The sequence below is a fragment of the Zootermopsis nevadensis genome, unplaced genomic scaffold, assembly GCF_977971745.1.
Source record: "Zootermopsis nevadensis isolate Lab colony 2312 unplaced genomic scaffold, Znev_1.0 Znev_ptg000004l, whole genome shotgun sequence".
Lineage (NCBI taxonomy): Eukaryota > Metazoa > Arthropoda > Insecta > Blattodea > Termopsidae > Zootermopsis > Zootermopsis nevadensis.
In genome coordinates this window covers 6,203,589-6,218,211 of record NW_028259136.1, presented here as the reverse complement: position 1 = coordinate 6,218,211, position 14,623 = coordinate 6,203,589, and the positions used below count along the sequence as shown (strand labels likewise).

Sequence of the window (14,623 nt, the reverse complement as noted above, 5' to 3'; positions counted from 1 at the left end):
ACAAAGTGTTATAACAAATCAGCGTTTCAAGGCGAGTGATAATTTGGGTTTTGCTGTATTTTGGATCTACCAAAGGTAGTAATTTTGGTCGACGACTAGTCAGTTCGAAATGAAACTACGTGCATTTGACGAATTGTGGGTTGTTGTGTGTAGCTGTGATATTCGTTTGGTTGCCAGGTCCCACTAGCGTCTTCTATAGCCCACCCAATAGACTTAGGGTCGAAGTATTAGAAATATCGATGTGAGCTCAGTTTAAATAAAAACAACTATAGTAACGCGAGATTTCAGATTCTCACGACAGGGAGTATGAAAATGTCTGTATTTTGGGTTGTTGCGCTTTAGGCCTGTAGAAGTTTGCCGACGTTTCAGAGGTGCTTTCTGCCCCATCGACCTGATGATGGAGGTAGCAAGAACCTCTGAAACGTCGGCAAACTTCCGCTAGGCTACACGGCACACGCACAATCCAGAAGACAGTCATCTTCTGTTATAATAATGTCGGAAATGTTTATTGAAATGATCAGTACAATTGCAAAGTTCATTGAACTTCGGAGTTGTATGGCGTTAGAGTGAAAGTGGGGATTGGAAATAAAATGCTAGAAACAATAAAAGTTAGTAGAATATGAGGGAGAACTCAATAAATTGGACTGCCTGCCTAGAACAGATGAGTAATACTGCGTCTATGTTTTATGGATCATGGCCGATGAAGGAGGCGGTTGGCGATCGAGGGCAATGCGTGCCTCACCCCTGTACTTGTATGTATTAGAACTGCCTTTTCTCCTTGTATCGTTTGTCTTTTTATGCGTGCTTTTATTAACAACGACAATGAAGAAGGAATTGAGAAAGTTTCCAATAAACGAACACTTGTTTAAACGCCTTGTATTGATTGCTATTGGTAATGGTGGATTGGTTTGACAACATTATCGATCCCGCCTTAATGTTTTGAATAACTGGCAATTATATATTAACATTATTTAGTGTTCTGTCTGACGACAGGTCCATATGAACAGGATCCTTCCATCCTTTTCTCGGACTGGGACCTGTTCATATACGTTCTTGGCAGATGATCCAGAAGTGGTTTGCCTTCTTCTGTGTGTGAATGGAGTAATTGTTGGGATGCCACGGAGGAAAACTCCGTGTTGCCTAGACCACGGCCTTGTCCAACACAAGTTATAAATTCGGACACCGCCGGGAATCGAACCCGAGACCCCAGGATTACAAGGCCAGCGTGGCAGTTAACTGACAATTGTTGGCAGATTTTCTTGTCTTCATTAACAATGACGCATTTCTCGGTGTTTAATCAATTGTGCGGTTTGCGCTTTTAAAATTCTCACCCTTTGGAGATAAACGCTTGCTTGCAGTTTTCATAAATATTATAACGAGTTGTCATTTGTTTGTTCCTGAAAACTAGCACGAAGTCTTTAGCTGAAAATGTTTATTTCAGTTCTGGGTGCAGAGACCAGTTTACAGAAGGCTCTGACGATGCTACGAAACCCCAATCAAACATCCAGTGGCCCAGATAAATACGGAAGGGCTATACAGACTTGACTATGGTATTGATGTGTTTCTAACACGTATACGTGCTTCAGAATGTGTTTGGAGAACAGAAGAGAAACCTAGTTGGGGAAAATGGTCTTAAAAGTAAAGTTCGAAATCCAGGATATAAGAAAACATTGGTGCATCGTAATACTGAGAATTGACACGCACGTACGTGTAGGCTTATATAGCATTTATCACCCCATTACAAGAAAGCACGACTACACGACCAAGATGACAATGAATAGCGTTTGTAATTAACACGTCATATAATTAACCGCCGCGGACCTATTACTTTACTTCGGTGTTGAAAGCATATAATTGCGGCTGTCGTGAAATGTAGATCTGTAATATCACTGCAGATGCCAAGTTCCACAGAGAGGCAGATACTCTTTCCTTAATAGTGACCTCCATGGTAACTATTTGTCATCTTACGAAACTCTTATATTTCGGACATAACAAGACATTTATCACCGAGATATAATATTAAATAGGTATTATCTCGGTCAGTCAGCGTCGCGCTGTTACGTGGTATACGAGGTGCGATCGGAAGGTTTCCAGACTGCGCGTATAAAAACCCGTACATTTATCTCAGGTATTAAATTCATCCATCACCCTCGAAGTAGTTCCCCTGGGAGTGAACACAACGATCCCAGCGCCGCTGCCAAGCCTGGAAGCATCCCTGGAAATCTTTCTTTGTCAGCCTGTCAAGCACCATCTGCGATTCTGCCTGAATCTCTTGCCAAAGACTCGCCAAAACGGCTACGGAAACCTATGAAATGCTAAAGTAAGCATTTGGGGAGTCCGCAACGGGTCGTGCACAAACTTTTGTGTGGCATTCACGTTTTAAAAATGGCCGAACCTCTGTCGATGATGACGAGCGTTCTGGACGACCATCTTCGAGCACAACGCCCGAAAATGTTACGAAGATTCGGCAGGCCATTCACGAAGATCGACGTCGTACCATCAACGACTTGTGCGACATTGTTGGGATAGGCTATGGGACCTGTCAGCTGATTCTAAAGGAAGAACTCCACATGCGACGCATCATGACAACGCGCCAGCGCACACCGCCCTCAAAGTTCGGCAGTTTTTGGCCTCAAACACCATGGCCGTCATCCCGCACCCTCCTTATTCGCCGTGTGACTTCTTCCTCTTCCCAAAGATGAAAATTCAGTTAAAGGGAAGGAGATTTGAGACGATAGAAGAGATTCAGGCAGAATCGCAGATGGTGCTTGACAGGCTGACAGAGAAAGATTTCCAGGGATGCTTCCAGGCTTGGCAGCGGCGCTGGGATCGTTGTGTTCACTCCCAGGGGAACTACTTCGAGGGTGATGGATGAATTTAATACCTGAGATAAGTGTAGGGGTTTTTATACGCGCAGTCTTGAAACTTTCCGATCGCACCTCTTATAACTGTTCTGTGATTACTTCCATCCAATGTGTTCGTCTGTGTGCACAAACGGGAGGTATCATCCACTCCAGTCATTATGGATCATAACGTTCACTTCATCTGTTTTTATTTATTCCACGTCACAGCGCCTTCATTTTGAGGTACGGAATCTATGAGGGGCGCTGTGTCAACGCCCGGACTTCGGATGCTGGGAGCCTTGCCTTCTGCAGTCGACCACGGTTCCTCGATAACCAGAACTACACCGCCATTGTCTGCTTCCACTGCAACAGTAAACAGTAGACAGTCACTTCTGTAGTACAACCTCGGGATATGAAATCATCCAAAGAGTGCAGATTAGGACTGTATGGGCTTTTACTTTAGTGTCGGGGCGCCGATATAAAATATAGACGGCGAGGGGCCTGTGAGGTCTTCATCCTAAAAATATTTAGCTTCTATGGATTACGCCTCTGTAGAAACTTAGAAACATAAAATAAAAGTCAGACAAAATACGAAGTTGTTTTCTCCAGTAATAAAAGGGATGATTTCGCTTTAGTAATACTCACTCACTCTTGTCTCTTTAGTAACATAATTTTATTTTCACAATTCTTGAAAGAGATATTTTAAAAGTTGTTATAAAAGTTTTTCTTACATACAATTTGAAATATAAGAAGTTACGTCTTATTTAAACTTCTGAAGCCGAGGCTAGTCCAGTATACTCATTCAGTTCTTACCACAAAGAAAACACAGCGCGTCACCATTACAAAGAACGTTTGTTTAATGATGTTTAAGGAAGTCATCGCTATTAAAATGAGAATCATACGGTACGCATAAATACTCTGTGTGAAAGATTACAAAGTTATTGATTATTAATTAATCAGGTGGTAGCGTACATATAATTACCACGTCGTTTGTGGTTTAATTTCCGATCTCTGTAATTGATTATGTGCATTTCTTGACTGTTTGTCGTTCAACAGGTTTTGAATTTATCGGGGTCCAGTGTAATAAACAATTTCTCATCCTTGGAATAGTGTGAAGGGATAGAAACAGCTGGCTATGTTCACAGGATTAGCAAGAAAGAGATTACTTGCCGAAAACCAATTAATCAATACGGGATGGTTTCTCAGGAGAATATGTTCCTTTGTATCCACTCTTCTCTTCGAGTTATTGACTGAAATTGAAATCGGTACGGAATCACTGCTCAGATGTTGAAAGTTACAGGTGTAATGCGTCACATAGAAATTTCTTACGTATTTTAGATATTATCTGGATCCTTTACAACCACAAATTCACAATTCCCTCGCGTGTGGAATTCAGTTTCGTCAGAAATTTCTCTGATGGGTTCATATGCATCGATGTAAGAGATTCGAAGCGAAAAGCTACGAAACTGTTATCACTCCTGCTTCGTGTTTAGAAGGTCTCAGGTTCAAATCTTTATCCTGACCCACTGGAGTACTTAGTTGTTGATTAATGGGGTTTATGGGTGTTTATTATAAAATGTGATTTAGAGAAGTAATTTTTATTTTGAATATAACACAGTCCCTGCAGACATCAAGAAAATAATTAAGTAATCACTGATTATGTATTATTTGTTGTTATATATTTTTGGCTCTTGTGTTATATAGTATAATATTTCTTTTATATTCCTCCAGTTGTAGTTGTTGTCTGACTGTGCATCGTTTGTTACGTTCAGGTATTTACGCGTACAAGCACGTTTGTCGAGTGGCCGGGAAGAAATCCCGCATTCCGCGCACGTTACATTAAACGACACGCGGACCAGAGTGGTGAGGAATCATACAGTGTTTATACCACAAACAATGTTTGCCGGTGGTAATAATTTGTATCTCTGTCTCAGTTCCTATGTCAGTAATGTCTTTTTGGGTTTTCATCTAACCGCTAGGAAGTGACGTAGGCGATACGCGCTGTTGGGCCCCGGCAATTATGTGTATGTGTGTTTATAATTGCCACTCGAAGCTTGTCGCATAGGACGTGACATTGTTTAAAGCATTATAATTAGAGGGCTTGGTTTTTTCTGTTGACTGTATAAAACCGCCATGAGTGTGTATTCCATTGAAGTGGTTACATGTGACCAAGTATTCTGCATGAACGTACTTTATTTCACAAACAAAACGAGTTCGCCACGTATTTACACAATTTATTGGGGTAGCAGCCGGCAGAAACAAATTGAAGAGCGTTATTTTCATATCCATCGTGTTTTCTCATTATAAATACCACCCTGTTGTGGTCGTACGTCTGTTTGTCACGCACTCTCGGTATTACGTGTTCTGACTTGTAATGTTTACTTTTTAATATCATTAATACCAGTGTTGAACACAGTCATGACTATTTTAATTCCGTAGGAGACGTCTTGTTACGTTCTCTAATAATATTCCATTAGGATCCTGCTGTCAGTTATCTCAGTAAATATATTCAAATCCTATTCTCCCATGTTCGCTTTATTTTTGTAGGGAACTTTTCAACGAGATCCAATCTGTCATCATGATATAATCGTGTGTGTGTGTGTCTTGCGTTGTTCATGGGTAATTTGTGAGGGGTGTGGTCGTAGCCTGTTTTGTGTTATTACAATAGATTTCGCCTTGGAGGATTGTACGAATCTCTAAGAACCCGAATCGTGATAACTATTTCTCCATCAGAATTCAATCTGGATACTTTTACAGCGAAAGTTAGGTAGTTTTGTTATCGCAGTCATAAACTGTTTGATGCATGAAGAACTGAAGAAGTAGATAGTTAAGTTACTCAGTCACCTTTATTTATTTTCAATTAATTTTTTCCCCACAGAAACTTCGAAGAAAACTTGAAATAGTACAGAAATTTTACATTTCGTCACAGGAACACCGTATCCTCCCTCAGGCTTTGCGAAAAGTTTCACAAACTTGTATGAATTTTAAGTTGCAGTTCCTGGAATTTATCACGTAGGGAGATTGGTTTGCGTCTTACGGCTAGCGTGCACGAGCTGTCCTCGCAAAAAGGAAGTCGCTGTTTGATACCAAATGAAGACTGACAGCGAAAAGGCTTCAGCTACCTGAATGCACAATGTGTCTCATCGGCCGTTTATATTACTTCGCCGAAACTTTCTCTCCGAAGAAGTTTGACTAGAGCAGTAATGCCTTCTTTCAAGACGCAGAAGATTTTCCTACCAACTACGACAGAAGAACACTTTCAAAATAACAATATGACTGTTACCAACTCACGTCTGTCAGTACAGATAACATTTCTTGGAGTTAAAAGTAACTGTGTGATAATAGTAAGTTAATAATGGTTATTATAATAATATGTATAACCATGATGGTAGCGATTATTAACTTGAGAAGGTAACAGAACGCTCATCTGATTAAGAAATTCTCAGCATTTTATGAAACCCAAACTTTCATTGCCACCGGTCCTGCTACTAAGCCATATGAATCCAGTAAACACCTCCCTCCCTCCCAAACGTATATCCTTAAGATGAACTTTAATATTCTCGCATCTACTTCTAGGTCTTCCGAGTGGCTTTCATACCAAAATAATTTCTTCGGATTTCTCATCTTCCTTGGTTTGATGATCTGGCTAATGTTTTAAGAATGTAACAGATTCGATGTCAGTTCCGTACCCTCGGATGTCTGGTTCGACGGCAGCGCCTCGCCCTTCCTGCTGTCGTCCGGGAACTGGACGTGCTTGAGGCTGGGGCGTTGTGATCGACTGGTGTCTTCCGGCAGGAGCAGGGTCGAGTGGAGGGCCGTAGGACTCTGCGTTGTCTCATGATACGTAGCGGCCCTTCTGGTGCTCAGGCAGCTGGTGGCAGTGGCTCGGGGCGCGTACCTCACTTGTGGGGCCTGCAACGACGACCATAAAAATGTACGTCGCTTCTGCGAATTACCTGCCTTTAGAGAGACAGTGAAAGATCATGAGCAGATTCGAGTTCGGTGTAGATGCTTTTATTGTACTGTCATTATTTTCCTCAAAACCAGTGAGGGTTATGGAAATATTTTAGCGTTTGAGGCACGACATATTTGTCAAATGGATGGTTGGAGATGGCTGTAGTCAGGTCTAAATCGGTCAGGATAAACTGATGGACAGACATGACGATAGCAACAGATGGTTCTATAAATTCTCTTCCTAAACGCAGTTGTAATTGAGATATTTTAGGCTGTGGAAGTGGTCGTAGCGTATTTTATACAATATCGCTAAGTGTTTAGACATACTGGGCAATGCGTGGGGAAACGTCTGTGACGATTGTCGGCCGCCATCCTGACAGTCGAACCTGGGCCCTCTGGAATGCAGAACAGCATCGTCAGTTTTGAACCGCTGATTCAGTACACTAAGAACATGGAATTGTGCCTTATGATAATAAGCCAGTCGAGTCGGGAACCGACTGAAAATACAGCAGACCGTCACTACTTTGCACTGCAAAGTTCAAAGCTTTTACTGAATTTCTTGTCTGCTCATAAGACAGAAGTTTGTGTACTTTAGCGAAATAATACAATAACACGTGTTTGCTTTGCTCGTGCTAGAAACTCGAAAGCCATCGCTTTTTATTAGAAACTGTCTTATATCAAACAAAGAATGGAAAGTTTAATTCCAATGCGAATAAGTCTGGGGTTTAGACTTCTGAACTAGTTAAGCTAACTTACTACTCTGAAACTCTAAAGTTGCAAAGAAATATTTAAAGTAAACCAAAGTTTTATTAACCATTTTATGGCTGATAAATTATCAATGATTTAATACAATTTTGATTTTTGTTATGTCGGGACCACTCACCCCCATCTAATGCCAAGGTCAAGAGTGAGTAGGAGCTATACCACCTCTCCCCCCAAGCGCCTAAATGGCGTATAATGGGACAGTTTTTTTTATGTATTGCTATGAAATCTCATCTTTCACACCGAATAAAGAACACAGATTGAGGGTGTTTACAGGTTGATGAGGGGAATATTTTGAAAATGACTGTCTTCTGGGTTGTTGCGCCGTGTAGTCTGGTAGAAGTTTACCAACACTTCAGAGGTCCTACTGCCTCCATCATCAGGGCTATCTACCAGACTACACGGCGCTACAACCTAGAAGGGTGCATAAAAATGTTCTTCATAAATTGTACTCTTCAGCGTATGTTATTAGGATAATTTAATCAAGGAGGATGAGCTGGACGGGGCATGTAGGGCACGTCATTCGCGCCGCAGTGCTGTTTGCATACCTTACATCCAAGGAAGGCGTCATTATCTGCAGTGCCACGCCCCGCCTTATACTCCTGGTACTGTGATATCACGCACAACAGGGAGTACACCTGTAAAAAAAAAGGACACGGGAATTATTGTGACCGCATCTTGAATAAGTTGCAGACGTCAGCGTTAATAACTTAGTGAGGTACGATATATTATGATGCTTTCTACTGTGCGCTTTATTTCTGTCGTCGGTTGTCTCAGACCCTCGTTTTATTTTATTTAGTGTCCTGTCTGACGACAGGTCCATATGAACAGGATCCTTCCATCCTTTTCTCGGACTGGGACCTGTTCATATACGTTCTTGGCAGATGATCCAGAAGTGGTTTGCCATTGCCTTCTTCTGTGTGTGAATGGAGTAATTGTTGGGATGCCACGGAGGAAAACTCCGTGTTGCCTAGACCACGGCCTTGCCCAACACAAGTTATAAATTCGGGCACCGCCGGGAATCGAACCCGAGACCCCAGGATTTCAAGGCTAGCGTTCTAACCGCTAGACCACCGTGGCTCTCAGCTCCTCGTAGGTACAAATATCTTCCTCCACACTTCATTCTCAGACGCCCGCCAATACACGTCTTTTATTCGGATTGCGAGACCAAGTATTACACTTACAGAAGAGACAGGTAAAATTTATTGTTTTGTAAATTGTAAGCTTTAGGCGTCTAGATAGGACACGAGAAGATAAATGAGGTGTAGCAACTATTTCCCGAAAGACAAAAAACAAACGAAGAGACGACGTGCCCTTTCCTTCTTATGCTTTATCTCGGGGTTACACCGTGTAAGGCTATCAACGCGTATGAACTAATGATTTTATTGAAGATTGCTGTCATCTGTGACGCGCCGTGTTGTCTGGTGGAGACTGGTCGATGTTACCTTCAGTTTCCTGTAACGAAATGGCCCACTGGTATTTTGTATTGAGATAATTTAAATACATCTTAAAGTTATGCAGGAATTATTAAACATTTTTATATATTAATAAATACAAACATGGCAGCTGAAGCGACTGTGAGTACGTTATAATTATTTCTTACTATTCCTAGCCTTATCACACGGATAGAAACGTTTCAGTTACAGTGGGAGCCATAAGTTCTTCCATAAACTCTTTCTGTGTTGTTTGCTGTTTTTATGGTGTGTATATAACAATTTAAAAACACGAAAAGTAACAAATAATTGAAGACAATCAATTACGTTTGTATGTCCTTTAAGACATGCCACTCTTAACCTAATACATATTATTACGGTCATTAAAGCAAGAATGCTTAGATAGATCGAATGTGTAGCAAACATAGAGGATATTAAAATGCTTACAGGATTTTGGCGAGGAGACGTTAAGGGGAGAAATCCTTTGAAAGACCTCTCTTTCTGAAGATACATTTCAATGGTGGACTTGTGTGAATACGATAATGAAATTCTAAATCCATTTATAGACCAGATGAATAAGTATCAGAGGCCAGACAGAGAGTCTTATTATTATTTAGTGTTCTGTCTGACGACAGGTCCATATGAACAGGATCCTTCCATCCTTTTCTCGGACTGGGACCTGTTCATATACGTTCTTGGCAGATGGTCCAGAAGTGATTTGCCATTGCCTTCTTCTGTGTGTGAATGGAGTAATTGTTGGGATGCCACGGAGGAAAACTCCGTGTTGCCTAGACCACGGCCTTGCCCAACACAAGTTATAAATTCGGGCACCGCCGGGAATCGAAACCGAGACCCCAGGATTCCAAGGCCAGCGTTCTAACAGCTAGACCACCGTGGCATAATACAGAGAGTCTACCACGGGATTAATACGTAGTCCACTAATTTATTTCAGTCCGTTTAACCCATAGACTTGGCTTAGTCGCAACATACGTACATATTACTTGGAATTCAGCTCGCTGCCAAATTGGGAAATCTTATAATACTCATTTCTTCATGTTTAGGAGATGTTCATTTCGAAAATTAGACATCAGACTTCTTTTCCTGTCCGATAACAACATAAAAAGGAGTTACGAGAATAAGTTAAGAAGCCGTCCTTACTGAAACGACTTCCAGTTCTAAGAATATTGTTTTGGTAATAATGTATGCAAAAGTGAACAAATGCCATCCCAAAAAACGCCGTGCAGGCACGCATTCTCGACCTTTTCACTAGAAAGGGGTGAGTGGTCAGCTTCACGACACGGCCACTGTTTACCCCTGGTTCTGAACGTAGAGGGAAAAAAAACTTTCACAGGGGATCGAACCCTGATTGCCCACTCCGGAAGCTATTCGCTTTACTGACTGAGCTACCCAGCCCTCATACAGTGCACCCGTAATGTAGATATTAATAAAGCACAATCGAGTTCGTGGATTAGCATGCTAAATTTGTGAGCAGAGGATCATAGTATGTAATTTTGTTGTAGTTGGCATTAATTTTGATGCTTCAGATTTTTTTTACTTGTGTTTTTTTATATCGGCTGGAACAGGGTAGATAAAGTTGGGAATAACACATTATGAGAATAGAAATGGGTCAAATATTTTCACGTTCTGAAAATGCATTTCACATACACGTTATATTCAGAACATCCCAAGAAGTCGCATACACACATTCAGCTAATGAAATTAATACATTTTAAAAAACTAAATCATTACGCGCGTCAATATTGGCATTTAGTGAATAAGGGAGTGTAATGTAGTTGTTTAAAATGACCACCGTTAGCTTCGTGGCGCAGTTGACAGCAGTGAGCAACTGACTGACGAGCAGCGACCTTGTGTACATGTAAGATTTGAGGTTTTCACAGCGGTGAGTCTGAAGATTTCTGTCTTCTGGGTTGTTGCGCTGTGTAGTCTGGTCGATGTTTACCAACGTTGGTAAACATCGACCAGACTACATCTCATTGGGACAATCTGTGCAGTTTGAAATTTTGGTGGAAGCCATGTTACGAGCATATCCGCATTTCGCTCGTCTTATGTTTTGGAACATTCCCGAAGTACTGTACCGAATTTTGACGAAGACACCGGAAGAGGAAATCTCAGTGCGAGTTCTTTAAGTGTGTTAGGTGGTGCGGATATGAAGCTTCTTTAAATCTGTTATTATCAGACGTATTTGTTAGTGTCCTAAGATTCGATCTGAGAACAAGTGATATTCTGTTACATACTGTGTGAATAAGTAAAAGAAGCTGTTTCTGTGTGTTTAACTCGGGAGCAGTTTACCCGTTGTCCTACGTGAGGGATTAAATGCGAGCGGTGCGAGTTTGCGTGGGTGAAGCGGAAATATCAAACTGGCTGTTTGTGTGGCGCTGTCTTAGGTTCCAGCGAAGCGGCCAAAATCCGAGATCAAAGCTGTGTACAACAAGGTATTTAAAAAAATCCGCTAAATTAAAATATCTAGGTTTAAGGTTATGAAGGCAGCCATGTATTTATAAACGGCCTAGAAGGCTAGTGTGTTTGTCTGGAGCTGGCTATAAAGTAACATAAGTCGTAGTGTTTAGTGAATTAACCTGAAACCCTCTGAAACACAAAGTTCATCTAAATAATATTTAAAAATGAAGCCTCTTCTTCTACGAAAAGGACATGTCTTCGTTATAAATATCAAATTGTTAATGCTATTTTGGAAAAGTAATCACTGTCTATTTAAGAGTCATTCAAAATCCACAATACACTATGGACAGAATGTAGAGTTACTGAATGTTAAAGTATGTGATACATACAGAGGCCGCTGTACTATAAATACTGAAATTAAGTGTACAACATTTTAATTTTGTATACACCATGCTATTAACTACACGTCTAGTTTGCCTATTATGTGAATTAAGCATTATAGGCCGTATAAACATGTGTGCCCCATTTGAATACATTCTTGGAGGCACTGCTAGCTGGAAGTCATCTTATATTTTGTGTCTTATTATGTACCAATATATATATACAATATTTACATGTTTTAATTAGCTATTAATGTAATGTTTTCATGATAAAAATTTGACAAAGTTTAACAGTAACAATTTTCTCATAATTCGTCAAGATTGTCAGCCAGCAAGAAACAAACTTAGTATTCAGCTAAGATATTTAATAAAATTATTTAGATGATTAAGCGGGTGGACGAATTTCTGATTTGGCTTGTTAATTTATTGAGTGACTGGTTGAATGGTAATGATAGCTGACTCGTTGTTACTGCAAACAATGCATATATATTTATCTGTTCGTAAATTCTGTGTTATTATCAGAACTGAAATAGTGTCACCATCAGCCCGAAGCCAACAATTAGACTGTTCTGAGACACTTAGATTTAATACACACACTTTAAAACTCGTTTCCTTAAAATTAATTACTCTCATCCAAACTTAGGCCTCGCAAAGTATTTTTTAATCTAGTTCTGTACGCTTTTCTTCGATTCTACGTTTACGTAGCAAGTTCAACACGATACTATAGGATAGTATATGATCCATTAAAAGAGTCCTTCATGAGAATCTGATAATCGCTCAGTTGGTGAAGAAATATCCGACTTTTAAAATAAACCGGAAAATTCATAGCCTTGTTCAAAATGACTCGCCACTGAAAACATCTGAATGAAATTGTTCCGCTCTAATAGAAGTGCATCGCGTCTCTGTGTTTGTCTTACGGGCTGTGTGCAGATGGGTCACAGCTTTTCGCACCAGACTTTACAGACGGCAGGTCACGAGGTCTCTCGAGATATCTCGGCTTTCGCGATAAAAAAAAAATCTATACACATTATCCACGAGAGAATCCCTCTCGAAATTTACAAAGTGCATTTACCGAGCTGGTTATCTCGGCGGTTCAGAATACAGACTAAGAGTCCAGCCCCATCTGTAGTCTATTTAGCCTGTATAGTTTTTTCAGTGCAAATTATGGGGGAATAAGAGGAAATGAGGTCTTTCAAGTTGGACTTTGTGTTATTCAGTTCAGTAGGTACACTCGTATAGCTGCAGAGTTAAGACTGTAAACCATGTCGGTTAATGATAACTAACAAAAGCACTCACTCACCCACCCACTCAAAGGAGCAGAGTCAATCTTTAGAAGCTTATAGTACGCTCAGGTAGTCAAGAAATTTCCCTCCTTTTATGGAACACCAAGATTCATTACCTTGTTCACAAAAGCTCGCGATCGGTTTCCGTCCTGAGCCAGATGAATCCAGTCCACACCCCTAAACTATTTCTTCTTAAAATCCATTTAATATTATCCTCCCATTTACGCCAGGGTCTTCCAAGTTGTCTATTTCCTTTACGCTTAACAACAAAAATGTTGAACCAGTTTTTCATTCCCCATGCGAGCTTCATGTCCTGTCAATCACGTGCTCCGTGTGATTTTATCACACTAATGTTTGTTGTAAAGTGTAGTCTTTTGTTGTATACTGACGTTTCGGAAGAACTGCTGCCCCCATCCCCAATGTTGAAATAAAATGGCAAATGGTGAGTGGGTAACGATTGGAAAGGAGGCGATCATGGCCTGTGCCTTTAATGTTTCAGATATTTGTCTGGAGAAACTGAGGCGAACCACGAAAAGCCTCAATCAGAATAGTCCGTAACATAATTGAGATTCGAAGGAGATTTCTCCCGAATGGGTTACAGACCTGGAGCGTCACTGCTACACTAGATGCAAGGTCTTGAAGACCTAGACTCAAGATTTCTCTCTCTGCTGTTGAGATTACGCCCAGAAATGAAATTATACTAGTAGAAAATAATTTGTAGACTTATAAATTCTACTCTCGATTAGACATGTTTCGTTCTTTCCTATAACCCAGCAATGGACTCATTTATAATCTGATAACTAACGCTGTCCGAAATTATCATTTCCCGTTATCGGGTCTGTAATAGGCTTTTAATATGGAGTACGTCAATTGTGAAATCAGTTCTGTAATACTCCACGCACTACACACTGGGTGTTTTACATGTTGTTCCTGCAGTCGAAAGAAACATTCCTGCATACAAGGCAAGTTTGTAAATCACACTGCTGCTTAAACATTCAGTAACTATTCGTTTTTGCGCACTGAGTGAATTTATATATTTCGTATGACTCTCAGACATAACGTTTTAAAATACCATCAACACAGCAGAGTATTGTATTTTACATGTGTTAATTATTACACATGTTTCAGCGTGTTCTTGTAATGGAAGCTAGTAGTGTTTTCTTCGCGGTAGGGACTGAATTTTTTAAATATCGTGTAGATTAATATACTACAAAGGGTTAATTCACTGTAGGACTCAGACTGGTTTACAACCATTTAAATTGGGAAGCTTTCCTTGGCGGAATCTCTTGAAGACACGTCCTTATATATTTTGATTACAATTTATGGTCCTTGCCTCAGTCAGATGCGGCATGTGACATGTACGCCACCTGTCGGTCGTACTGCAAGACTGAGTTGTGGATGACAGAGTAGTTTTAGGGCAGTGATGACATGTAATGGTCTTGTTATTAATGGTTACAAAGCTGCTTATTAGTGTTAACAATTAGTATGAGAATTGGGTCATTCTATCGGATTATTCTACAGCCATGTAAATTGATACACTAGTTGTTGAG

The 14,623-nt window shown here is 40.5% G+C and overlaps 2 protein-coding genes across 2 annotated transcripts in view; one reads left to right on the top strand and one right to left on the bottom strand.

Annotated features, from left to right (window-relative positions):
• LOC110828783 (anillin-like) overlaps positions 1-14,623 on the top strand; it is a 120,072-nt gene that overhangs the window by 431 nt on the left and 105,018 nt on the right. The gene's annotated exons all lie outside the window — the stretch shown is intronic.
• Positions 3,036-14,623, bottom strand: part of LOC110828780 (uncharacterized) — a 66,715-nt gene continuing 55,127 nt past the window's right edge. Inside the window, exons 6-8 of the mRNA XM_022061792.2 lie at positions 8,108-8,197; positions 6,533-6,755; positions 3,036-3,206 (exon numbers count right to left, since the gene is read on the bottom strand). Of these exons, the coding sequence (XP_021917484.2) occupies positions 3,052-3,206; positions 6,533-6,755; positions 8,108-8,197 (468 nt within the window). The 3' untranslated portion in view covers positions 3,036-3,051. The remainder of the gene's footprint in view (positions 3,207-6,532; positions 6,756-8,107; positions 8,198-14,623) is intronic.